At 45.2% G+C, this 27870-nt stretch overlaps 1 protein-coding gene across 2 annotated transcripts in view; it reads left to right on the top strand.

Moving 5' to 3' along the window:
* Positions 1-25015, top strand: part of TMC5 (transmembrane channel like 5) — a 51729-nt gene extending 26714 nt beyond the window's left edge. The window contains exons 9-22 of one of the 2 annotated variants that reach the window (XR_003003223.1): positions 807-951; positions 1843-1998; positions 4503-4654; positions 8820-8898; positions 9868-9965; positions 11594-11689; positions 15449-15524; positions 15702-15835; positions 18401-18574; positions 19006-19084; positions 20381-20485; positions 21874-21916; positions 22645-22784; positions 23185-25015. Coding sequence is in view for 1 of the 2 variants with exons in the window: in XM_024744668.1 (XP_024600436.1) it covers positions 807-951; positions 1843-1998; positions 4503-4654; positions 8820-8898; positions 9868-9965; positions 11594-11689; positions 15449-15524; positions 15702-15835; positions 18401-18574; positions 19006-19084; positions 20381-20485; positions 21874-21916; positions 22645-22691 (1384 nt within the window). In the remaining variant the exon portion in view is untranslated. Of the gene's footprint in view, positions 1-806; positions 952-1842; positions 1999-4502; positions 4655-8819; positions 8899-9867; positions 9966-11593; positions 11690-15448; positions 15525-15701; positions 15836-18400; positions 18575-19005; positions 19085-20380; positions 20486-21873; positions 21917-22644; positions 23122-23184 lie in introns of those variants that run through there. The other variant, XM_024744668.1, reaches the window with a different exon arrangement.
* Positions 25016-27870: the final 2855 nt, after the last annotated feature.

Raw genomic sequence — 27870 nt, 5'->3', positions numbered from 1 at the left:
TCCTACTGACATCTCCATGATAATAACAGCTGCCTTCATCCTGTGCGTACTGCCCTAAGGGCTACATTGACTTGTGGTGGGCTGAGTAATGCTCCCCCTTTCAAAGATGTCCATGTCCTAATCCCCAGAACCTGTGAATATGTTACCTTATCTGGCAAAAGGGATTTTGATTGATGAAATTAAGAATCTTAAAATGGGCTAATGTAATCCCAAAGTCCTTGAAAGTGGGAGGAAGGAGGGTCAAAGTCAGAGAGAAAGTGGAATATGCTACTCTTCTGGCTTTGAAGATGAAGGCACCACAAGCCAGGGAATGTAGGCAGCCTCTAGATGCTGGAAAAAGGCAGGGAAACATATTCTCCCTTAAAGTCTCCAGAAGGAATACAACTCTGCCAATACCTTGATTTTAGACCCATTTTCTGATTTCTGACCTCCAGTAAGAATGGTAAGTGCTGTTTTAAGCCAGTAAGTTTGGGGCAATTTGTTATAGCAGAAGCTAATACAACCCCCATAATAACTCTGTGAGGTGTGAACTATTATTCTTCCCATTATATGGAGGTGGAAGCTGAGGGTCAGAACAGTTAAAATGACAAAATCCCCCAGTTGGCAATCTAGGATTACAAAGTCAGATCCCAAAGCCAGCACTCCTGACTACTCTGTTTGCTGTTGCCCTGTTCCAGAAGAACTTGGGGCTAACTCTTCCATGTTGCCTTTCACCATTAATGATGGGACTCTTCTTTCCTATATTCCCTGCACCCCCAATGCCTGTCCTAATAACCTCTGGGTATTTTGGTTCCTGCCTTCCCTAGCATGGCCAGGTATTTCCGGAACAACTTCATTAACCCACACATTTACTCCAGAGGGATTGCTAAACTCATCTTTTGCTGGGATTTCACTGTCACTCATAAAAGCGCTGTGAAGCTGAAACAGAAGAATCTAAGCACTGAGATAAGGGTAAGGCAAGCTAGCTTTACACCCCTTCCCATGGCCAGTCATCTTTCCTCCTTCAATATGTCTGTAACTTTTCTTAAAGTACTAATGAATTATTTTTTATTCTCCATGATGTTGGCAAAAAAACCCTAAAACTATTTTAAATGCCCAGGGCTGGTGACGGTGTAGGGAAATGGACATTTTCACACAACGTGGTGTCTTTGTTACTGATATAAGCTTGCGGGAGGGCAGTTTAACAATTTATAACAAAGGTCTAAATGTAAATACTTCTCGACCTCACAGTTCCGGGTTTAAAGTTTTATCCAGTGGTTTTCAACTCGGGGTGGTTTTGCCCTGGGGACACATGGCAATGTCTGGAGGCTTTTTTGGTTGTTGCAGCCAGGGAGGGTGTACTCCTGGCACCTCGTGAGTAGAGGCCAGGGATGTTGCTCAACATTCAGCAGTGCACAGGACAGGCTCCCTGTCACAGAATTATCAAACTCTGAATGGCAATAGCGCTAAGGTTGACAAACCCCAGTCCATAGAAAAAAATATCGAAAAAAAAAAAGAGCAAGCAGAATTTATAAACGAAGGGGCTTTGACAAGAGGGTTCCCTGGTGTAGACACACAGCCTTATTCTTCAAGGACGTTCTGTGGCCTCAATGTATTTTCCCAAGATCATGGTCCCAATCTCTGTTTCTCTGAGATGGAAAATGTATTTAATGAAGTGATGGGGGTCTTGCCCGTTAGAGATTTTCCCACAGGTCTCCTAATCCAAGTTCATTGTGAACTTTCCCCCTCTTTCCTGTGGATCTGGGATGGGTTTGTGTCACTAGGGGCAGCAAGACCTGGGGGGGAATCTTTGCTGACAATGGAGGGGGTCTGCGGGTGAACTTGACTTCCTTGTGTTTACAGGAGAACCTGTCAGAAATCCGTCGGGAGAATGTCAAGTTAACACTCAATCAGCAGTTGATTCGCTTCTCTGCCCACCTGGCAGCCTGGGTTGTCTCTATTGGAGTGACCATTGCCTGCTGTGTAGCCGTTTATTACCTGGCTGAGAACAACTTAGAGGTAACCAGAGAGGCAGAAACTCCAGGGTCCAGAGCACAGAGAAGCAGGTGAAGGGACGGGATGCAGGAGAGGGAGGGGAGGGGAGAGCCCACCACTCAAACTGGGGTCGTGGCCAGCAGCATTGGCACCAGCGGGAAGTTTGCGAAAAAATGCAGAATCCTGGGTCCCTCCCTTGACCCATGATCTGCATCATAAGAACATCCCCAGGTGACGTGTGTGCACACCTCAGAGTGGGAAGCTGAGCTAGTGGAGAGATGGGAACTTTGGCCGCAGGCCTGGTTCTGGTTTCCTCCTTTATTATTATATCCCTAATGTCTCTCATAGCCCCTGGCACCGAGTAGACACTCAATAAGTATTGTGAACCGATGGAATCTGGCAAGTGATTTACTCTTTCCAAGCTCCGGATTCCTTACCTGTAAACTGGGAATACCTACTTTGTAGGTGTGTGGTCAGAACTAGAGAAAAGTTACGTGGAGAGTCTACTTAGTGCCTGATACCGTGGGTGATTGAAGGAATGTTAGCTTTTTCTTTTTTTTTAATGATATGAACTCTGAGACTAATTGGCTGGGTGGACAAAGTACTGTTTTTCTGTAGATTTCAGTCTTCTGGGAAATGGGGCTAATTTTAGCCCATTTTGCCAACCCCTAGAATTGTGGTGCAGGTTGGTCTGATTGTGTCACTTTCTTTAATGGCTTCCCATTACTCTAAATATAAAATCTATCCTCCATGGCATGAGTGATAGATCTTTTGTGATGTGACCCCTGCCCACATCTCTAGCCTCAACACCCCACAGCCACCCGTATCTCACACCAGCAACACTAAATGGTGTGTCCATAGTTCCCTGAACATACCATGCTTTTCCTCATCTCTGGATGGGAAACATTCATCCTGCACTGCCCTCCCCCACTTCCCTTCATCTGCCTTTTCTTCCTCTAGACCTCAGTGTGAGTGACACTTCCTCCAGGAAGTCTTTTCTCAACATAACTACCTTTACTAGATTGAGTTAGGTGTGCCTGACTCTGCAGTCTTTCCCTGTGCGCCGGTCACATGCAGCATTGAAAATGTTTGTTTATGCATCTGTTTCTTCAAAAGAATAGCCAGGCACCTGGCCCAATACCTGGTACATAGTAGGTGCTCAACCCAATGGATGAAAAACTGAAGGAACCAGCAAGAAAATGGGTGTGAGATTATATAAACCTAAGGCTTTGTCATTAACCATATTAAGGTTTGCTCTGAACGAGACAAAATTGAATCACAGTCCTGTGGGGTCTGGCACTGCCTACCTAGGGTGGAAGCTGTGACAGGGCAGTTGTAGGTATAAAGGAGACTTCTGAGTTTCTCCTTGACCTGGAAGGTTTTCTTCACACTCACCTGAAGTGAAGGAGGGCATCTAAGGAGGAGAGGAGGTAGAAGTGGAATCATTCCCATTGTTTGAACATCTGCCTGTGCCAGGCAGGATCAACCCTCTGCACAGCTCCAGGGGTCGCATTCACTGGCAGCTACAGCTTCTCGTGAATGGTGCCCCCAGCTGTGTCGTTTAGCAGCCCTGCGGCTAGACGTTCCCTTATTTGGTCTCACTTAATTCTTACAGTGTCTCTGTGGGTTACGTGATAATCTCCCTGTCATGCAGACTGGGACAGAGGCTCAGAGAAGCTATGCATCTGGTTCGAAACCTTGCAGCTTATAAGCATGGGGAGGGGGGCAGCATTTGACCCTAGGTTACTCTGGCTCCAAAGATACTGCCAGAATTACGTGAGGTGCTTTCAAAACCATCCAGAGGTAGATAGAGGCAGAGTCAGGCCTGGGGGTGGGGAATGGGAAATTGTCAGACATCAAATAAATCCACTGGAATCCCTTACCCCAAGGGCGTCTGGCAGAGGGGCAGCCCAGGCTTCCCTCCAGCCAAACACCTGAAGGCAGGGGCACCCCTCTGACCCTCATACAAATGTGCAGCAGGTGCTAGCAGAGGCTCCCCTTGCCCCTAATTCAGCACCTGAGGACAAGCGAAGCCTGGTGAAATGAACAAGGGCATGCAGGAGAGGGGAGGAGAAATTCCCTTGTGTGGTAGCTTCAGTGACTCAAGCTTTTGCTCCAAAGGCCAGGAGCACATTCTCATTCTTCCAAACCTCTTGGTAAGGAAAGTAAAGTCACAGATTGGCTGTTGGAGCTCAGGTCCCTGAGTCTGATAGACCAGGGTTCGAATCTGCCACTTCCTAGCTGGGTGACCCTGGGCAAGTATCTTCACCTCTCTGAGCCTCAGGTTGTCCATCAGTTAAGTCTATTAACACCCACCTGCTGGGCTGTAGTGGGAATTAAAGCGTCATGTGGGTAATTCTCGGCCCAGGGTAAGTGCTGGATAAATGGTACCATAATAGCTAACCTCAGAGGATCTACTTCTGCGGTTTTCCCATCGTGACGGTGGGAGTGGGAAGGTCTTCTGAGTCAGGCAGAGAAGGGTCCAGTGTACAGTTGGCATCTTGATTCTCTCCCTCCATCCCCTGTAGTTCCTGGAGAACCACAGGAACCCCGGGGCGGTACTGTTACTGCCTTTCGTTGTGTCCTGCATCAACCTGGTCATGCCTCGCTTCTACTCCATGTTCAGGCTGGTGGAGCGCTATGAGATGCCAAGGCATGAAGTCTACAGCCTCCTGATCCGGTAAGTGTGGCTATCACTCCCCACACCAGCTTCCATTTTTATGGAGGGAAATGGATGGAAGCTAGAAAGGGTTACACTCAAGTATCAAAGTTCTGTTTTCCAGAAAGAATTTCAAGAATAAAGTGTGTTTTTATGGTATGGGTTAATAGCCATGAAGTCCAAAGGGCCCTGAGGAAATACAGTTATCGAGTACATCTGCCTTTTGCTCAGAGTAATAGCTTATCTTTCCCAATTGCTCCCAGCCTGAGGATTAACATAGTTCTCAGTTATGAGATGTACAGGTGGGCAGGTTGTGCACTGCACAAATGTTCTTGGCTAAGGCGTTGTGTGGGGACTGATATCATCCAGTGTTCCCATGAGTCAAACTGTGAGGCTGAGTACCCACCCACTGAATCATCCGGGAGGGACAGGTGCATTTTTGTAGTTCAGCCACCCAAATGGAAGTGGAGGGGTTGCTTTTTGGCAATTCATTGGCTGGGAAGGGGTGGCTTTTTGTGATTCCCACAAAGGCACTGTATGTGCTAGAGGTGACCCCAGAGTTTTGATAAACAGAGTATAAAACTACCCAAATTGTGTCCTTATTGCTTCTTCCTGGCTAGTGCCCTGACCAGTTCCTGGTTACGGTGGTGTTTATAATGATAAGGCTGTACATGCAGACTGACTTTCTTTACTGATCAATTCCAGAGCCATTATCTTACCGTGGCCTCTGAGATCTGGCTCCTGGCCAGCTCTCCAACTTCATTTTCTGCTTCCTCCCCTTCTTCCTCAGTGCCCCCAGCCTTACTCACCTTCTGATTGTTCACAAACAGGCCAAACTGCCTACCCACCTCAGGACCTTTGCACTGGCCATTCCTTGCTCCTGGAATAGCATATCTATGCTTATGTCTATGTTTATAGTTTCTTCATACAGATCTTAAACATTTCTGTTACCCTTAAATTTGTAACAAGCATATTTTAACACACGCATACACATATATGTTTTAGATCAGCAGTTAGCAAACTACAGCCTGCAGGCCCAGCCTGCCTCCCATTTTCATAAATAAAGTCTTACTGGAGTGCAGCCATGTCCAGTGGTGACATATTATCTATGGCTGCTTTCCTGCTACAACTGCAGAGTTGGGACACAGACTGTATGGCCTGCAGGGTCAAAAATATTTACTGTCTGGCCTTTCACAGAAAAAGTTGGCTGACTTCTAAGATTAATGTTTAGAGTTAATCTATATATGTATTATTCTCCTGAAGAAAAAACTCTGAGAAAGCCTTCACTTCTACCCACCCTACACGTCTGGGTGCCTCCTTTCAACGGTTAGAAACAATTGGGATTTTGTGTGTGTGGTTAAAGAAACCATTTTAAACGTACAATTCAGGGGCATAAAACAAATTTTTTGGACATACACATTAAGTTTGACTGGCTTCTTTGCTCACCAGTGTTTGTTAAATGTATCCTACTTACAACTTCCTCGTTTTATAACAGACAATAAGACATCATTTTAGAGTAGATATCAGGATGGTCAGCCTTCTAAGTACTTCCACGTTCCCACATGTCCTTTATTTTGCCTTTCTACTTGAATGTGGGTTTGAATGGGCCAAAGACTGTATTCTAACTACCTCTTCTGAGGTCTGCAGGTGTTGCTTTGAGGTTTTCTGACATCTGGCATGGTCAAATAATCACCCAGCTGCCCTTTCCAGACACTTCGTATCTTCTGTCTCTAAGCTCCGGGCCTCCTCAGAACTACCACAAGCTCCGAGGAAGTCCTCTGCCAAATTTGTTTTAAACTGGGGTTTTCTCCAACCCCTTCTGATATTTTAATCTTTCTTTAATCTTTTCATATTTTTATTTCTGCTTTCTATTTTCCATAAATTCCTCTGTATTTCTGGTCTGTCCTTGGTGACTTGTTTTCCTCTGCTTTATGGGTCTTTTAGCTTTTAACTTTTCTATCGTTTCAATGGAATTTGGATAGAGAGGTGGTAGGCATGTATGCTCAGTGTGTCATTCGGATCTAATCCCTTTATCTAATTTGCATTTTTCTGATCCCAACAGCGATTCATTCTCTTTTAATATATATTAGCCCCATGTATTGCTTCATAAAATATTTAAGATCTTCTCTACACGCAGAGAAAATGAGAAAGCTCAGAAATAGACAATCATTCTGACCTATGATAAGCTTCTCTTGGCTTAGAAAAGTGTGTTTTCTAGTTTAACCTGGAGTTATACTGCAGTAAATATATATAAAGTTCTGACACCCATTCTGATGTGTGGGGCTTTCCCACATCACTAAGCCATTCTCCACTATCAGTTGGTGTCCTATAATTTAATTCAACTCTGACACTATCTACCTGGAGATAGCGTCAGATCCCACAAGGTAAGGGCTCAGTCCCACAAGACTGCCCCCACCCCTTCTTCAGATGCCAGTCGCAAATCCATGTTGTCACCCGGGCTTCTGAGCGACTAGCTAGAGATCGGAGGTTCCAACGAACTTCTCCTCAGGTTTGATTAGTTTGCTAGAGCGGCCCGCATAATTCAGAGAAACACTTTACTTACTAGATTACTGCTTTATTATAAAAAAATATAACTCAGGGACAGCCAGGTAGAAGAGATATGTAGGGCAAGGTTTGGGGAAGGGGTGCGGCGATTCCTTGTCCTCTCAGAGATTTCCACTCTCTCCAAATATTGTCCTGTCACCAGTCCGGAAGTTCTCTGAACCCCCTCCTTTTGGGTTTTTATGGAAGCTTCATTACATAGACGTGATTGATTAAATGATTGGCCACTGGTTGTTGAACTCAATCTCCAGCCCCTCTCCCCTCCCTGGAGTCTGAGATAGGAAAGCTGAGTTCAGACCTTCTAATCACAAGATTGGTTGTCATGGCAACCAGCCCCTAAACTTAATAGACCTCGGGGCTTCCCAACAGTCACTTCATTAATATAACAAAAGGCACCTTGATAGCTCTCCTCATTTAGAAAATTCCAACGGCTTTAGGAGCTCAGTGCCAGAAAAGGGAAAGAAGACCAAACACATATTTCTTATTATAAATCACAGTATCACTGTATACTAAGGTGTTAATCCAGTAGCTGTTGAGGGTCTACTCTAGGCTAAGCACTGGGTAAGAGGTTTGGGATCTGGAGTTGAAAAGACAGATCCTGTCCCTTTCTTCACAATGTTGTCTAGCGCAATGGTTCTCTACTTTTAGCATGCACTTGAATTACCTGGAGGGATTGCTGGGCCCCAACCCCAGAGTTTCTGATTCAGCAGATCCGGGTTGGGGCCAGAAAGTGTGCCTTTCTAACAAGTTTACAGATGCTACTGCTGGTCTGGGGACCACACTTTGAGAATCACTGGTCTAGTGGTGCATGATTCTTGACACACCAAGGCTGAAGACTTTTTAAAACCAGAAGGTATTGATTTAGGCAAAGTGACTGGGTTTAAGACCTCAGGCTGTTAAATCAGATGGTCCTCGGTTTGAACCTTTGCCATCCCCCTAAACAGTGTGATCTCATAGAAGTTATTTCATCTCTCTGCCTTTCAGTTTCCTCATCGGTAAGATCGGCATAAAATACCATCTACCTGATGATAGAGTTGTAAAGATTAAGAGGGATGATTTGATAAAGTGCTTAGCATGTTTACTGTCCATGGTAGCACCTGATGAATAGTATGTATATGTACTACTATTACAGTGAGAAATGAAATCATGTAGTTTGGAGATACCTAAAAGAAGGTGTATCAGTCAGAATAAATGAGGTGAAACTGTGGTAACAAATATCCCCCACCTCGAGCTTTCAGTGGTCTAGAATACAAATGTTTATTTCTTGTCCATGCTACATGCCCATTGTGGATTGGCAGGGGATTTCTGCTCATGTTAGTCACTCAGGGGTCCAGGCTGAGATTGCAGCAACCATCTCAAATACTTCTGATTGTCATTCCAGAGGGAAGACAGTGAGTCTTGAAGAGTCCCACTGGCATTTAAATGCTCTAGTCTAGAAGTGACACAAAATGACATACATCATTTCTGCTCACAACTCATTTGCCAGATCTAGCCATATAGCCCCACTCAACCACAGGGGGGCAGAAATTTCCATCCTACTGTATGCCCCAAAGGAAATATTGGCAAACAGCACTGATGACTGCTGTGGAGGGTAATGGTAGTTGTTTTCGCTTCTGTTTTTTAGAAACATCCTTCTGAAATTATCAATCGTTGGAATTCTTTGTTACTATTGGCTCAACATTGTGGCCCTGGCTGGTGAAGAGGTGAGATTTCCATGCTGTTTTGCCTTAAGCTTGCCTTTGACCGCCAGGGAGGAAGTGAGTTTCTCAAGAGCTTCTGCTTATGATATTAGAGCAGATATCATGTTATTTTTCCATCCATCTGTCCATCTACTTATCCATCTATTCATCTAATCATCCATCAATTCTTCCATCCATCCTTCCATCCATCCTTGGGCTGTACACCTGAAACTTTCCTCATTCAGCCAAATCTAAAAGCTCCCAATCCATCAGCTCATAGCACTGACTTCCTACAGAGGTAGCTAACCACCAGTTTCATAAGCTGATTAATTCAACCTTCCCATTTGTGCTAGTCTGCTAAACCTCTAGGCCACTTTCTTAATCAAGAAGATATTAATTGATTTTTCATAAGGTTAATAAGCAGAAGGAGTGGAGGCATTATTAGCCATTGACACCTCCTGCTCTCCTTGGTTAAGAAACGGGATCCAGGGCTTCCCTGGTGGCGCAGTGATTGAGAGTCTGCCTGCTAATGCAGGGGACGTGGGTTCGTGCCCCGGTCCGGGAAGATCCCACATGCTGCGGAGCGGCTGGGCCCGTGGGCCATGGCCGCTGAGCCTGTGCGTCTGGAGAGACCACAGCAGTGAGAGGCCCGCGTACCACAAAAAAAAAAAAGAAATGGGATCCAGAGGGCATAGAACAAAGAAGAAAAGTGTTAAAGGGGAGAGCTAGTGAGAAGGGAAAGTTTGGGTACCTGAGGAGGGCAAGCCTTAATGGGGGAAGAAGGAGCACAGGAAGAGAATAAACATTCTTGAAAACAAATTCACCTTAAAGGTGCATTTCTGTTGAGAGTGGGTCTGCTTTTCTGGGCACACAAAAACTCGGTCAAACTAAGCCACCAGCCACATTCTTATGAGCACAGGGGGCCAGGAACAGATGGGAACTAAGTGGAGACAAGAGCCTCCTCCCACATCCCAAATCTTGTTTGCCTTCCAGTGTTGGGAAACCCTCATTGGCCAAGAAATCTACCGGCTCCTTCTCATGGATTTTGTGTTCTCTTTAACTGATTCCTTACTGGGGGAGTTCCTGAGGAGGTAAATATTTGTTTGTCTCCGAGTAATTATATCTGACATTGTAACCAGAGCCATAGTCCTGGCTGAGCATGAAGTGTGGGTCCCATCTGTACTCTAAGTGTATGTTGTTCTAAGTCTGCCTATTGTCCTTTGAAATATTGTTTTCTTCTGAATTAACTGAAATTTCATCTTGACCTGACAGTCCTGTTGTCAAAGTTCATTTAGTTCAATTGGCCCTATGCAATCTCCTGAGAAAGTTCTAGAAATTAAACACAGAAACAGAGAGTCATTTGAAATCTTATCCACAATAGACCATTTTAATATTCTAGTCTATGTATATTCCTCCAGATTTGTCTATGCACTGCTTTGTGTGTGTGTATACTATATAATTTTCAAAGACAAAAATGGGGTCACACTGCAAAATCGCCATGGAGTTTGCTCTTACTAATTCTGTCAGTATGCCTTGTCATCTTTCCATGCCTGTACCTATAGATTTATCTCATTGCTTTCATTGAATTTAATTAATGCACGAATTTTTATTTTAGACTCCAGGTGTGCAGGATTAGGGCAATGTCATCATTGGCCCATGTGTGGTCCTCTTATTTATTCATTTATTTTATAATAATATTATGAGCATCTCATTCCTAATAGACATTTACTTATTTTTGCAAGTTGCCCTAGTGATAAGATGGCATGGCACAATACTGATTCCTTCCTCAGGGGGTAGGTTGAAAGCCAAATTTCCTCACTCAGTTTGCCCAAACTCACTTTTAGTTCAGCCTCTGTCCAGGGTCTGGACATAAAGGTGAGAAGTTTTTTTGTTGTTGTTGTTGTTTTGTTTATTTTTTACAACAGTTTTTTACTGGCAATTCCTCCGTAAGAAAAAAAAATCAAGGTGGTCTCACGTTTTTTCAGAATAAATGGGGACGTAGGTTCCTCCTTGTGGACTTAGAAAACAGGGAAACACCATTAACTCAATAGCAGTAACTGAAAGCTGAAACTTTTTGTTTATTTGGGTTGAGAGTGCTGAGTTTGGTCCCTGAAAAAAAAAGTTTAACAAGCAAAAGGTGGTATAAACGAGATAATAGTTGGGATAATTTAAATAATTATCTTATTTAAATAATGCCTATTTAAATTCATAATTAATTATCTGTTTAAATAGTAGTTGGGATAATTTGAATAATTTTTTTTTAAATTTTTTTTTTTTTTTTTTTTTTGCGGTACGCGGGCCTCTCACTATTGTGGCCCTTCCCATTGCGGAGCACAGGCTCCGGACGCGCAGGCTCAGTGGCCATGGCTCACGGGCCCAGCCGCTCCGCGGCATGTGGGATCTTCCCGGACCGGGGCACGAACCCGTGTCCCCTGCATCGGCAGGCGGACTCTCAACCACTGCACCACCAGGGAAGCCCCTCTAGAATTTTTTTGGAACCACTTTAGCAGTACCTCCATTCGAATGCATTGTGTTAATTCCATTTTCCCTCAATTATTTCTTCAAAAACATGCTCATACTTGGAATTTTCAGAAATTTGCAAGGGAACTTATGACTTTATTCCAAACTGGTGAGGATTTGTCCTCCTTTTTCGATTGTGAGGAATCTTTTGAAAGAGGGATTTGATGGTTTGGGTACTAAACTCATTACATTTTCACAGAATCATTGGGATGCGGCTTATCACAAGTCTTGGCCTACAGGAGTTTGACATTGCCAGGAATGTCCTAGAACTGATCTACTCACAAACTCTGGTGTGGTAAGTTTTGACAATCTTTGGCTTGCCCAGTGGTTCCAGCCCGACTGTGGACTAGGTGTTTTGGTGGCAATGCCCAGAATCTGTGGTTTTTCAAAGCTGCATAGGTGATACCAAATCCAGCCAGTCTGAGAACCATGAATTCATGTCCCAGACTGTTCTTTTCCTTTATGAGGACTTCAGCCAAGAATCAACATAGAGCAGGGATTCCTAACCTGGAGGGCTCTGGGCCGTATCCAGCCTGCAAGTGTGTTTTTCTTGTCCGATGCAGTGCTTTTTCTAAAAATTTGAATTAACCACTAGTATTTAAGAACCAGGGGATTTCACATAAAATTAAAAATTTTTGACTTCTCGCCAAAAAAGGAAAGATCTAGATCATCTCCCATTATGGTAACAATTGGCTGGGCCTTGAGCTGGGGTGAGTGGTTCCAGTTTGCTGCAGACCCACCTTGAACTATTGTCTCCCCAGTATTGATTTGCCATTTCTTGTTGCCCTTATGCTGTCAGTTTTTTTATGGTAGAAAACTTTACTTTGTATTGATATCTCAACAGAACTGGGAAAATAAAGGCAAAGAAAGTTGCCTTACACTTGATCTGCTTCACTCCCTGGTGGTGGGGCCCTGGTGGGACCTCTGGAGCCTTTGGGGTTTGCCACCTCAATTTCGGCAATTGTGCATGCGTGCGTGTGCATGTGTATGTGCGCGTGTGTGTGTGAGCATGCATGTGTGTTTTGAGGATAGCCAGCTAGTTGCATCAAATTTTTGACAAGCTCACCTAGAAACTCAAACCAATAGCCAGTGACTATTTTTATTTATTTATTTTAACATGATGTAGCTAATGCCAGAATTCTGCATGACATATTACGTTGCCAGGTTCCATCTTTTGGGGGGTTGCTAATCTGAAAGTAGGGGATTTGGAGTTGAACAAACTTGGATTCTGGGGCTGGCTCTTCTACTCACTGAGGTCACTGAGCTTCTCTGAGCCTCAGTCTCCTCCTCTGTCAAATGCACATAATAATAGCTACCTTTGAATTGTGTTGAGGATTAAATCAGATGATACAAGAAAACTGCTTTGCAATCTCCAATGTGCCATACAACTGTAAAGTGCTTTATTTTCCAGCTCTTTAAAGTTGCCCCGGGTGATTTGGCTATCTGCAAATAACTCACTAATGTCAGTGAATTTATTTTTGGAGGTGGTGAGGACTTTTTCTTTGTGTAGTTTAGGTGCTGCATTTGCAACACTGCCAGGTCACCCACTGGCAACTGGGCAGTTTACAAAGGCCTTTTACTCACATTATCTCAATGAACAGGATGCCGTTGGGCAAATAACATAAACTCTCTCTAAACCTTGGTTTTCTAATCTGTAAATGGGGGCGATGCTCGTACCTACTTCACGGGGTTTTGGTAAGGATTAAATGAGAAGATGTATGCATTAAGTGCTTAGCGAGTAACTGATTCAGAAATGTTTATAAGTAGGGATATTACATGGCTGTTGTTATCCTTAAGGGCTCTTTTTAAAAAATTGTTGTAAAAAACACATAACATAAAATTTACCGTCTTAACCACTGGTAAGTGTACAGTTCAGTAGTGTTGAGTACATTCACATTGCTGTGTAACCAATCTCTAGAACTTTTTCACCTTGCAAAATTGAAACTCTGTACCCATTAAACAACAACTCCCCATTCCCTCTCCCCTCCAGCCCCTGGCAACTAGCACTCTACTTTCTGTTTCTTTGAGTTTGACTAGTCCAGATACTTCATATAAGTGGACTCACATAGAATGTATCTTTTTGTGACTCGTTTATTTCACTTAGCATAATGTCCTCCAGATTCATCCATACAGCATGTGTTAGTTAGAATTTCCTTCCTTTGGAAGGTTGACTAATACTCCATTGCGTGTATGTACCACATTTTGTTAATCCGTTCATCTGCCAGTGGACACCAGGGTTACTTATGCTTTTTAGCTATTGTGAATAATTCCACTATGAATATGGGTGTACAAATATATCTTTGAGACCCTGTTTTCAATCCTTTTTGATATATACACAGAAGTGGAATCGCTGGATTGTATGGTACTTATGAGCACTCAAATTTTTTGTTGTTTAATAAGTAATGCGGGTAAGTCATCTGATTCAGTATCCAGGTTTTTGAATCCTAGAGGCTGAGCCCTCATACTATTGACCATTTGACAGAGATTCCCAAGGGAAGTGTTAGCTTCCAGGCGGGAAAGCTTACAATGAGATGCTTGTTATTCTGGGCCTTTAAGGTTTTTGTTAATAAATCATAAATAAGCACAATCGGAAACACACATATCTTTTCCTTTCTCTGTGGCAATTATAGATTTAATCTCTGTGGGTTTTAGGAGAATATTGCCTTTGATGATGAGCTTTAAAAGAAGATAATAGAGTGACAGAAATTGAGTGTATGTTAGGGATGATGGTAGAAAATGAGGTGAGGAAAATGTTTCCCAAACTTTAGTCTTTTGTACACCAGCCTGCCTATTTTTGGGGCATATCTATCTATCACCTGTACTGTTTTTGACTTAATATTATCTTTTAAATTGTTTGCCTTTTAAACATTTAAATATATTTTTAATGAGTCTTTATCATCATCAATGGAAAATCATATCATTTGACAGAAATTGCAAGTAATTTGAAAAATAAAATCAATCCCATCACAAGAAGTCATTAAATTCTAGCTAGGGCTTCCCTGGTGGCGCAGTGGTTGAGAGTCCACCTGCCGATGCAGGGGACACGGGTTCGTGCCCCGGTCCGGGAAGATCCCACAGGCCGCGGAGCAGCTGGGCCTGTGAGCCATGGCTGCTGAGCCTGCGCGTCTGGAGCCTGTGCTTCGCAACGGGAGAGGCCACGACAGTGAGAGGCCCACGTACCGCAAAAAAAAAAAAAAAAATTCTAGCTAGATGCTGCTGTCTGTCAAGGCTCTCAGTCTAAAGGCTGCTTCTTTTTTTAAAGAAATGGAGGTTGGCAAGTGTTAGGACTTAAGGACATTCTAGCACCAAACTGAGATTTTTTTTCTTTTGGCCTCAGAAGCACTGGGGAGAGCTGAGTAACTCGATGCCGTTTAATGCCTGTCGTTTGTAACTCGATGCAGTTTAATGCCTGTCCCTGCAGGACCTCAGGCCTTCTTGAATGCCAAAGGGGGAGGAGGAATTCATGTCCCACATGTGGGACACCTGGATTAGGGCTGGCTGAAGGCCTCTGGTGGTTTAATTGATGGCTGTGTGGGTAGCGTTCTCTGCAAAATCTCTTTTCCAGAGCTGTGGATACTGTGTATGGTGGTACTTGCCTACTTTGCTGTGTTGGAATCAGGCTCCCTCTGTATGAGTTTTCTAGGGTGGCTACAACAAAGTGCCACAGACCGGGTGGCTTAAACCACACACATTTATTTTCTCACAATTCTGGAGGCTCGAAATCCAAGATCAAGGTGTTGGTAGGGTTGGTTTCGTCTGAGGCCTCTGTCCTTGGCCTGTAGATGGTGCCTTCTCCCTGTGTCCTCACCTGGTCTTCTTCCCTCTGTATGAGTCTGTTAGGGCCCACATGAGGTTAGTGGCCTCATTTTACCTTAATTATCTCCTTAAAGGCCTTATCTCCAAATACAGTAGCATTCTGAGGTACTGGGTTAGGACTTCAACATATGAGTTTCGGAGGGACAGAACTCAGCCCATAACACCCTCTTTCCCTGCCCTCCGCACAGATTCCCTGTGTCTCCCCTAACCTCTGACACTCATCCCCTTTCTCTCATAGGATTGGAACCTTCTTCTGCCCTCTGCTGCCCTTTATCCAAATGATGACTCTTTTCATCATGTTTTATGTCAAAAATGTGAGTCAGTCTGAAGGTGGAACCATTCGGCTTTCCTCAGTCCCATGTGACCCGGTGGTGGCTGGAATTGGGTGTGGGGGCTGCTGGGAAAGGTGTCAGGGAGCTGGTGTCTAGTTGGGGTCCCTCTGGCCCGCTTCTCTGGCTACAGAAGGGAGGTGACTGCTTCTCTTTCTTCAGATCAGCCTGATGATGAATTTCCAGCCTCTGAGCAAAGCCTGGCGGGCCTCACAAATGATGACTGTCTTCATCTTTTTGCTGTTTTTCCCGTCCTTCACCGGGGTCCTGTGCACCCTGGCCATCACCATCTGGAGGTAGGAGTTGGCAGCCTTGGGGTGGGTGCGTGTTTTACCATATAGGTTTTATCATTCTTCAGGTATGGTGAGGCCAGCAGATCAGGAGACGACTGCCACTGAAAAAATAATTTGTTATACTCACAGACCCCAAAGGGAGGGGGCACATCACACCATGGTTGGGTCACATGGGGAGGCACCAGGGTCCATCAGAGGCAGAGGGAGAGAGCAGTCAACGTGGTCAAAAGTCTTTATTGTGGTTTCGGTGGGGAGGAAAGGGAAAGGCAGGGTTAGCATGCTTAGGAGGGGTGAGTTTGAATAATCTCAGCAGGCTCTGGGGTATAGGGACCCTCTGGAGTTGGCTGGTATGTGACCCTGGGGTGATGGGGGCAGAGGAACAGGGCCCAGAGTGTGAGCGCTTGAGAGAGGAGGTGGAGGTGGGATGGGGGCTCAGGGAGGAGGTGGAGGTGGGATGGGGGCTCAGGTTTGCATATGAAAGGCATGCTTTGTAGGCTAGCCCTGGGAAAGGCAGTCTCTGCAGGATCAGTAAGGCCCCAGATGTCACAGGTCAGAATAAAAAGACATGCTTCATTCAGTGTTTAACCCAAGTTGCCTTGGTAACCAACAGATGCTACAACCAAGGGAGGCAATATATCCAAGTTGGGTCACCACCCGCCAGGTGCCCAGTCTTGACGGCACAGCTTCCTTACTTCCTTCAAATTCTGCAGCTTCCCAGCTGGGGAGAAGGCAGCTCTCCACATGCAGAACAGAACTTCCTCTAATGAACCGAAAGGCCCTGTCTGGTCAGGCTCCCTCTTACCTCTCCAACCTCACCCCCATGGCTCCATCCTACTCCAGCCTCAAGGCTCTCAGTCTGTTCCTGGGACCCTGGGAGCCTCTCCTCACATGGGATGGGGTTACATCTTTGAAGTGCTCTCCCCAGTCCCTTTGCTTGGCGGCCTTCCTTCCACCCTCATCTCAAAAGTCCTCTTGAAGACCTGACTTTCACCACCATCCTCGTCTTCTGTCAGCACCCCCCTCCTCTCTCTCTCTCTCAGGGTGGTTTCCTTTGTTCGTTCCCTAGTTCGTGTCAGAAATGCCTCTGAATCTTTGTTTAATTGCATACTCATTGCTTGACCATCTTTCCCACTAGAACCTGGGAGGGCAGGTATCATGTCTGTCTTGTTTCCTGCGGACTCTCCAGGGCTTAGTATCTAGCACAGAGCCTGGTACTGATCTCGAGGAGACAGCAGTGAGCGTTGGCTTGAAGCAGGATCTTTGTTCCCTGCCCAGGACTTGAACCTGGGTAGCCTGGCTGAAAACCAGGAATCCTAGCTGCTAGACCAGCGAGGGCTAGAGGCTAGAAGCAAAGTTCCCCTGGCTCTTGCCCCGTTTGAAAGCAAGAATATTTCAAGGAGGCAAAAACTGTAAAAACAGGTACAAAGTTTATTATTAGAGACACAGCACAGCAAGTGGGAGAGCACACAGGGAAACAGTTTTTTTAATTTAAGACAAAAGCAAGGCAGAGATACACACCTGGAGAGAAAAGGGTGTGGGTGTCCTCCCTAATGAGGAGGAATGCAGTAAAGAGGCGGTTAGGTCATTTATATAGAGCAGTTCTTGCACAACTTTTAGCCAAGATGGATTCCAGCGCAGAGGCCTGTGGGAGGCTTGGCATCACCTATTATGGGGTGGAGTCCCCTCCTTTTTAACCCCAAGGAGTCTTTCTGTGCATATGTAGTCAGGGAGGTCTCTGTGACCTCAAGAATCAGAAATACGTGTTCTCTTTATCTGGGCAGGACTCAGCTCCTCTCTGCCCCTGCCATTACTGTTAAAGTGTCCACTGGAGACAAAGTCCATCTATTCACCCTGTTCCTGTTGTTATTTCTATCTGGAAGTACAGAAAGGAAACTGGCTTGTAAATGTCTAACCTGGAGCCCATCTATCTCCTGCCTCAGTACAAGGGCAGTAAACCTTTGTAGAATGAATGAGCAACCGAACACACAACAAGGGAGTTGATTTTTAGGATACTCGCGGAACTGGAACCATGAGGGTCTCAGCGGCTTCAGGGCAGGCTCCTCTGTTTTGTGATGTCCTTGACTCTCTCGCCGTGTTTACTCTCTTTTCTGTCTTCCTGACCAGTTCCTTGTTGCCTTCTAGTTTCTGCTTGTTCACAACAACTGACTTCATGTGGCCATTATTACCACAACTCCAGCTTCCCTAGATTACAGCCTCCCATCTTTGTATTTCTTAGTTCAAGTTCCTAAGGAAGAGAGTTTGATCGTCCCAGTTCATTTCTTTGTGCCAGGATACCACTGAGGCCTCTGCCTGGTCTTTGGATTGGTTACGGTTGGATCAGGTGATACCCCTGTCCAAGAGCTGGTCCTTGGAGTGCAGGTCATGAAAACAAAACACACCAGCTGGGGCTATGAGCGACAGGGTTTCCTTTGCAGGGGGATGTGGGTGGAGCAGGTAAGAATTGCTGGTTCCATGTTCAGAGCCCAGAAACGACTGGGCTATTCTAGAATAAACTATACCTGAGTCTGGCACTAGAGATGCTTCTCTGTCCCTTTTTTTTTTTATCAGATTGAAACCTTCAGCTGACTGTGGCCCGTTTCGAGGTCTGCCCTTCTTCATTGAGTCCATCTACAGGTGGATTGACACCCTGAGTCAAAGTCGCAGCTACCTGTGGGTTGTTTGGATCTACCAGAACCTCGTCGGCAGCGTGCACTTCTTCTTCATCCTCACCCTCATTGTATTGTAATTGGGGGCCCTTGGAAAACTAGGGGGGGAAATACCTCATCTACACGTCATGTGGGCAGCCGAGGGCTGTTTGGTGGGAAGGCAAAGACTACAGTGGGGCTCAGTATTCTGGGTCATCCCGACTCTGCCCTTGAATTTTTCTAAAAGTTATTTAATATCTTCTTATCATTTTGGGGGGGGGGGTCTGTTTTTTTTGTTTTTTTTTTTTTTGCGGTCCGCTGGCCTCTCACTGCTGTGGCCTCTCCCGCTGCGGAGCACAGGCTCCGGACGCGCAGGCTCAGCGGCCATGGCTCACGGGCCCAGCCGCTCCGTGGCAGGTGGGATCTTCCCGGACCGGGGCACGAACCCGCGTCCCCTGCATCGGCAGGCAGACTCCCAACCACTGCGCCACCAGAGAAGCCCTGCCATTCTCTTTTCTTCTCTTCCAGAATCATCACTTACCTTTACTGGCAGATCACAGAGGGAAGGAAGATTATGATCAGACTGCTCCATGAACAGATCATTAACGTAAGTCCCATTGGATCCCTTTGTTATTCTCCCCTCCTTTTTAACATTTTGTAATGGAAATTTTCAAGCACAGTCCAAAATAGAGAATAGTACAATGAACCTTCCCACCACCTAGCCCTGACAACCAATAACCTTTGCATACTCTTATGTCCTCTACACTATCTCTTTGCTGTAAATCTCGATTATTTTCAAGCAAAGTCCTAGCCTTTATATCATTTTATCTGTAGACTCTTCTATATGCCTGATACACCCTTTTAAAAAACATAACCACGGTACCAATCATCACACGTAAAAGAAAATTTAATAATTCCTTTCTATCATCTTATAGTCAGTCAATGGTCAAATTTCCCCAACTGTCCCATTAAGTGTCTTTTTTTTTTTTTTTTTTTTTGCGGTACGCGGGCCTCTCACCGCTGTGGCCTCTCCCATTGCGGAGCACAGGCTCCAGACGTGCAGGCTCAGCGGCCATGGCTCATGGGCCCAGCCACTCTGCGGCATGTGGGATCTTCCCGGACCGGGGCACGAACCCGTGTCCCCTGCATCGGCAGGCGGACTCTCAACCACTGCGCCACCAAGGGAAGCCCGCATTGCCTTTTTACAGCAGGATTACTCAAGTCAAAATCTGAAAAAGTGTCACATGTTGCATTTGGTTGATGTGTCGTTTACGTTTCTTTCAATCTATAGCTGTTCACACTTCCTGCTTCTCTTGCCATTTATTGTCGGAGAAACCAGGTCTTTTGTCTTGTAGTCATTCCCACATTCTGGATATATCTGATTTGTAACCCTGCGGTGGTGTTTAGCACATTTATTTCTTTTTTCTTGTTTTTTAGCAAGTTTTAATTTATTTAATTTATTTATTTTTGGCTGCGTTGGGTCTTCATTGCTGCGAGTGGGTTTTTCTCTAATTGCGGCGAGCGGGGGCTACTCTTCATTGCGCACGGGCTTCTCATTGTGGTGGCTTCTCTTGCTGGGGAGCAAGGGCTGTAGGCGCGCAGGCTTCAGTAGTTGTGGCGCACGGGCTTAGTGGCTCCGCGGCATGTGGAATCTTCCCGGACCAGGGCTTGAACCCGTGTCCCTGCATTGGCAGGCAGATTCTTAACCACTGCGCCACCATGGAAGTCCTGAGCACATTTATTTCTTTAACCTCTATTTTAAAATTAAAGCTGGGCTTCCCTGGTGGCGAAGCCAATGTGCAGGACCCTACCTGCCTAAAAATCAACCTTTCTATCATTTACTTCCCAACCCCACACCATCATTCATCCTCCATGTTTTTGTTTTTGTTTTCCTTATTGGCAGGAGGGCAAAGACAAAATGTTCCTGATAGAAAAGTTGATCAAGCTGCAGGATATGGAGAAGAGAGCAAGCCCCACCTTGTCTACGCCAGAAAGGAGAGACGTGGAGGTGAGGCTGGAAGCCGCCTTGGGATCCCTGTGACACAGATTTGCCCTCCTGGGAAAAGTGCATCAGGAAACTAGAATCACATCAGGGCACTTCACTTTCTGTGTTTTAACATTTCTGTATTTTTTATTAAAAAAAATAATACGCAGGCTTCCCTGGTGGCACGGTGGTTGAGAGTCCGCCTGCTGATGCAGGGGACACGGGTTCGTGCCCCGGTCCGGGAAGATCCCACACGCCGCAGAGTGGCTGGGCCCATGAGCCATGGCCGCTGAGCCTGCACGTCTGGAGCCTGTGCTCCGCAGTGGGAGAGGCCACAACAGTGAGAGGCCCGCGTGCCACACACACACAAAAATAAATAAATATGCATTCACCATGTCTATGCCTGGCCCCATTCTAGGTTCTGGGGTTATCATGGTACCACAGTATGGCTCTATCCTCGTGGGGCTTGCCTGCATCTTTTCCATAACCCAACCAAACAAAAATATATCCCACTGAGATGAAAAATGGCTTGAAATCTCACCCCACTAGGTTAATGCTTCAGTGTATATTCTTCCAGATCTTTCCCCCAGGCATCTGTAAACAAGCATGCATCTACTAACATTCTTGTTTATTTATTTATTACAAAAAAGGGGTTATATTTTACACATAACTCCCCCTCTCCCCGCTTAATACTATATCTCAGACATTGTTTCAGTCTGTACCTACTTGGACATTTGGGTTGTTTACAGTTTGTTTTTTTTTAATACTAAAAACGATGTGTAATGAAACATTTTTTTATTATAATTGTTTTATGTGAGTGTTTTATCTACCATAGGCATGCACATGATAATGTTAACAGATATTGCCATATCATGCTCTTAAAAAGATTTTTACCAATTTCATTCTTAACAAGAGATGCCTGGAATCCTGCTCTAATACCAAAGCCTGTGCTGGCTTCCTTGGTGTCCTAGAAAATGTGGATAAACAGTAAACCCACATTAATTCAAATGCTACTAGTTTTAGAAGTTATGATCTTGTCAGAAGAGACTGCCATGTCGTTTACTGCCTGTTCAAATTAATACCATCAGCACAACATAGGTAAGGGATCTAGAGGCCCAGCTCTAAATCCTTTGAAGGCAGGGATTATGAGTGTACCTTTGCAGCTCCTATTACCTGGTATATATTGTAAATGCTCAGTAAATATCTGTGAAATGAACGATTAAATGAATGGAATCACTGCCCATAAAAATTGAAACAAAACATGTTTGATATTTCTATGGCTGAATCTTGGTCTTAATCTGTCACCTGTTAATATTAAAATGGTGAGGGCCCACGAGTCTCACCCCTGATGCAGCAGGATCTGAGGTGTACACTCTCTTCCAGTGATGAGATTTCGTTTTCTTCTTTTTTAGCAATCTGGTCCTCTGCGTGTCAGAGAGCATGGTGCTTCTCGAGGTGAGTACCCGACTGGCACTGAGTAAGGCCTAATTCATCCAGATGATAGGTCCCAAGACAGAGGGTCAGAACTGCTCCTGTATCAGTCACTCGTTCAATTGCAAGAACTGGCCCAAATTGGCTTTAGCCAAAACTCAACAATAATTCTTGCTTTAGGTGTGGCCAGAAGCAGGGTCTCACAGTATGTCACCAGAACCTGGTTTCTTTCTGTTCAGTTCTTTTCCATGTTATCTCCCGATAATTACAAGACAGCTTTCTTAGCTTCTTGTATCTTCTCAGATTCAAGTCTAGTGTGAAAGAGATCCAGATTCTCATTGTCTTTCATTGGATCTGAAACAATTGCTGTGGCCAAGAGACTGTGATGATTTCATTGGCCAGATCTGAGTCGCAGACCTCATCTCTAGATACAGGTGGTACAAACATACAGACCACGGGGACCGAGAGAGTGGAGAAGGGTGGCTTTCCAAAGAAAACCTGTGGCTGATGCCAGGAGGGGAATGAATGTTGGGGAGGAAACAAACAAATAAACCCATTCATCTTTTTGGAATAGCATTCACTGACAGCATCCAATGATGGGAGTTCAAGGGAGAGAATTGAAGAAACTTAAAAGGGGGAGGCAAGGAAGGCCTGAGAAGCTGCGGGATCTTGAAAGCTAATTTGGTTTTTCCCTTGGAGATATGGGGCAGTGTGCCTCTGTGCTAACTTCCCTTCTTCTGTATCAAACCCAGACCTGCGATTTAGGCGATCAGTTCAAGAAGATAATCCAAAGGCCTGATAATCATTGCGGTACCCAGACACCAACCAAATAAGGAAAGATGAAGATGGAGCAGCTTCCTCCATGACACCTGGGCCTTTAGGAGATTCCCAGGTGGGAAATTCAAGCCTGTAGCCAGGAGTGGAAACTGACTACAATGTAAATACAGAAGTAAAATTGGGCACTCCCTGCTGTTGTTTTTACACCTGAATTGCTGATTTTTCCAGACAAAATATTTGAGATTTTTCCAGTAAAGATTGTTGTAATATTTGAACCAGTTCACAAAAACCTAGGAAGAGTTGTAGTTTAAGAGATACGCATATGAATGACTGAGCCTTAGAAATCTCCGCTCCCAGAACTCCCAGACCTGGCAAAGGTTTGGAGACTGGTGCTAAGACAAGTGGTCCAGTCTGAATAAAAATGTGACCCTCGATCAGGGATGTGAAGCCTCTGAATTGTGGAACGTGCATTTGTTCATGACTTTGCACTAAAAACATCCCCATTTTTCCCAAAGGTGAAAAACAACCGGAGGGCTCGTCTATGAACTTTACTGCACATTGAGTACATGAGTCTTTTCGATTGGACTGAGGTGGGCACGTGTGGACTGGGACTCTACCCCTGTGAGGTTTTATACATGATCATCAGAGTCTTACGTTGAACCGAACATGAAATCGGTGGTGATGTGTGGAATATATATATTGAATATGTATGTGTATGTGTGTGTGTGTACATATGCACACATACATGTATTAAGCATTTTTTTGCAGATTTCCTAAATGATTCACAAGGCACCTGACTCTACTTAAAACGGAAGAGTCCAGCAGAAAAGTGCAATTACCAAATTACTCAGGAGGAGAAATCTCCTCGAGTAATCACTGTCGTGAAATCTAATGGGAACTGAATTTAGAAAACATTTAAGACGAATTTAAAGCACAAACATCCAGTCAGTGCTCAGTCATTGGTTCACGTCTTCATTGACTTATTTGCTCACTAATTCATTCATCAGCTGAATTCAGTTCTTTTGGTACCATCTTTGCTAGTGGCTGCTAGAAGTGCTTCTTCGTTCATCCCTTCGTTCAACAAATATGTACCAAGTGGTGGGGAACAAGATGGTGCACAAGTCAAGACACAGCCTCCACTCTCATATACTGTCTAGCAGATCACTTTTGGCAGGAACTTAATAATTAAACAGTAATTACTTATAGCAGGTGCCATGAAGGAGAAGCCCAAGGGACGATGGGAGACTTAACTTGTCTGTGGGGTCAGTGAAGGCAGTCTGTGGAATTGATATTTGAAGGGATTTTTTTCCCCCTCTGTGTTATCCTAATGCTATCTGTGCTTGTGCACTGAAATGTGAACTCCCTCTGGAAGCATCATTTTTGCTCACTTCCCATATGCTCAGGGCTTATATCCGGACTGCTTCTCCATTCACCTCTTATCTTTACTTCAGTGTAGCCCCTGCTTCTCCTGGAGGAGCAGACACAGTAGAAAGATCTAGTCTGTAGGTCTCACACACACATTTGGATGTGTGTAACATCCTCACATCCTTAGTCTTGAGATATAGGGGATATATTAGTTTGCCAGAGCTGCCATAACCCATAGCACAGACTGGAGGCTTAAACAACACAAATTCATTTTTTCACAGTTCCAGAGGTGGGAAGTCTAAGATCAGGGTGTCCACAGTCGGTGTCCACAGCTTTGGTTTCATTCTGAGGCCTCTCTCCTTGGCCTGTAGATGGCCACCTTCTCGCTGTGTCCTCACATGGTCTCTCCTCGGTGCACACATCCTGGTGTACCTTTGTGTCCAAATTTCCAAATCTGTCCAAGACAGACTGGATTAGGACCCAACCTAATGGCTTCATTTTAACTAACTCACATCTTTAAAGGACTTATCTCCAAATATGGTTACATTCTGAGGTACTGGAGGTCTGGACTTCACCATATGAATTTTGGGTCAACACAGTTCAGCCCGTAATAGGGGAAACTCACCCCCAGTCCCATCAGGACCTCTCATCAGGCAGCAGGGCTCTCATTGCTCGCTGCACCCAGGATCACACAGGGAGCTGTTTGAACAGCCAGACCCAGGCCCTGCCCACTCTAGACCAAGTAAATCAGGAATCCATAGTTTTCCCTGAAAGCTCAGATGGTTTCAGTGGGAAGCCAGGGCTGAGAACAACGGAGCTAGAATCTAGAGTAGTGCTTTCTGAACTTGCTTGACCATAAAAGTCACCCGAGGCACCTGCTGAACATGCAAATAGTGAGCTAAGAATATTGCATCAAACATTTCTAGGGGAGCTTCCCTGGTGGCGCAGTGGTTGAGAATCCGCCTGCCGATGCAGGGGACACGGGTTCGTGCCCCGGTCCGGGAAGACCCCACATGCCGTGTACCAGCTGGGCCCGTGAGCCATGGCCGCTGAGCCTGCGCGTCCGGAGCCTGTGCTCCGCAACGGGAGAGGCCACAACAGTAAGAGGCCCGCGTACCGCAAAAAAAAAAAAAACCCAAAGAACAAAAAACAAAAGGACAGCTTTTTGCTTCTTTTTGGAGAGCTTCCATGTGGGGGAAACAGAACACTTCTGACACTTCTGTGTGCCCCCATGCCTGGCCCCAAGCTCCGGGAGAACAGCTCCTTCGCCTAGGACCTTGCCCAATGTATGTCTTCATTTGGCTGTGGATTTGTATCCTTTTAATAGCCTCCCATAATAAATCGGTGATCTAGTGAGTGAATGGGTTTTCCTGAGTTCTGTGAGCTGTTCTGGCAAATTAATCAAACCTGAGGAGGGGACTTTGGGAATATCTGATTTATAGCCAGTCAGTCACAATTGCGGGTAACAACCTGTGCTTGCAGCTGGCATCTGGAGGATGGTCGTCTGGGACTGAGCCCTTTACCCATGGAATCTGATTCTATCTCTGGGTAGATAGTGTCAGAACTGAGCTGGATTCTGAAGGACGCTGCCTGCGACTGAGAATTGCTTGTTGTTGATGTGAGGAAGCCTCCACACAGAGGACACACTAGAATTGGGCCCAGGAACCCCTTTCAGCCTCAAAGGACAACATTCTTTGAGAACCCTCTGCCCAGCTGATCTCCATCCTCTTCTTAACACTTGGTGTCCTGCTGTCAGATTTTGAGCGTAATTTAAAGTTTGATAAAAGAACACACAGGTCATTAATCTTCAGTATTTTTGATCAAAGAAGTCAAGTAACTTTACCCCACAGTAACTGTCACTCCATGCTAAGGTTTGAGTGGACGTCTGGAACACTTCATTAACGTCCACCTTGCCTTGTCCTCAAAGCTGTGGTTGACTGTCCTGTTGAAGCATTATTCCCACTTCAGGAAATGGTGTCATTTAGAGATTCTTGTCTAATAAAGAGTATTCATGTCTTAGTGAAATTCTTGTCAGGACAAGATTGCACGCTCATCTCCAGATAAGAAAATGAGTATCGTTTAATGAAGTAAGCAGTGGGTTTCTCAAGCCTTTGCAGGTAGCCCTTCCAGGTTATCTGTCTCCACCATTCTGAGAACACAGGGGCAGTCCGATGGACAGCAGAGGATGTGATTTTTATCCCTATTGCCTTTCTTGGAAAGAACGCTATCTTTGGATGGCTCATTTGCTGATGCTGCTGAATCATTACACTCCCCAATCTTTACCTCACTCTAGGTCTATATTCAGGTTCCTCAAGGAACTTTCCAGTAAAATGGAATTATAATGGTACCTTGACCTCATGGTGTTGAGCGACCTCATGGTGTTGTAGCAGAGTAAACACATAGAAAGCATTTGAAACAGCGTCCAGTACATGGTAGGCAGTCCATAAATCTTAGTTATTAACAAGCATTTTACATGTACTCTTTCCTTTAATCACAACTACCCCTGCCGTGGTACTAATACTGCCCCTATTTTAGAGATGAATTCAAGACACTAGCTATATGACTTGCCCAAGGTCTTAGAGCTAGAGATTAGGAATTCAGATTTAACTTTTTCTGATGTCAAATGCTGTTGTTGGGACTTCCCTGGTGGCGCAGTGGTTAAGAATCCTCCTGCCAATGCAGGGGACATGGGTTCAAGCCCTGGTCCGGGAAGATCCCACATGCCGCGGAACAACTAAGCCCGTGCGCCACAACTACTGAGCCTGCACTCTAGAGCCCGTGAGCCACAACTACTGAGCCTGTGTGCTGCAACTACTGAAATCCGTGCTCCGCAACGAGAAGCTGCCACAATGAGAAGCCTGTGCACTGCAACGAAGAGTAGCCGAGTAGCCCCAGCTCACCACAACTAGAGATAGCCCGCGCGCAGCAAAGAAGACTGCCACAATGAGAAGCCTGTGCACTGCAACGAAGAGTAGCCGAGTAGCCCCAGCTCACCACAACTAGAGAAAGCCCGCGCACAGCAAAGAAGATCCAAAGCAGCCAAAAAAATAAAATCCTGTTTTTAACCCCTTTACTAAACCTTCCAAGTAAGTAATTAACACCTTCTTTCTTCATCTGAATTCTCCATTCTTCAAGGCCCACGACCACCTTAGCACAGGATCTCAATCCTTAATTGGGCCTGGCTGAGTCAAGTGCAATACAGATTTGGGACAAAGGTCAAGAGACAGAGAACTTCTGGCTCTCAAAAGGTCTTCACACCACAGAAGGGATGTTGTGAACTCTGTGCTACCCCCAAGAGAATTTCTTCCCTGTCAGTTGCTGTGTAGCCTCTGCACGTAAACCAAAGGGGGAATTCAGATGTTTTCTTTGGTCCCTTTCTCTTCCTCTTGTCACTCTAGTCATAACGTGGCATGGAAGTCATGCAGTTTAGATATCTGTTCCATTCACTGAATCTCTGTTCTGCTGTTAATTTTAAAATTCAAGAAAATTCATTTGTAAACATCCCAAGCCTCATTTATTGTCCTCCTGCCAACACCAACTATAGCAAAATTCAGTCTGCTTCTCACCACCATCCGGCTGTGTGGGCTGGTGGCCGAGCTCAGTGACCCATGAGGATTCAGGAGGGAAGTCATGACTAAGCTGTGGGCCTGTGATCAAGGCCAGATAGGGCTGAATGGTGGGGGTGTGGGGCAGCTAGAGGAGACAGCAAGCTTTGCAATTTTCTGAAGACTCAACTTCATTTTAAATGATGCCACTTAAGTTCACAATAAGACCCCTGGAAGCTCACATGGGAAAGAGCAGAGCTGGGAATCAAGGGCTCTACGTTATAAAGGCAG

Source organism: Neophocaena asiaeorientalis, unplaced genomic scaffold (genome assembly GCF_003031525.2).
Source record: "Neophocaena asiaeorientalis asiaeorientalis breed wild unplaced genomic scaffold, Neophocaena_asiaeorientalis_V1.1 scaffold91, whole genome shotgun sequence".
Lineage (NCBI taxonomy): Eukaryota > Metazoa > Chordata > Mammalia > Artiodactyla > Phocoenidae > Neophocaena > Neophocaena asiaeorientalis.
This window is presented reverse-complemented; position numbering and strand designations above follow the sequence as displayed.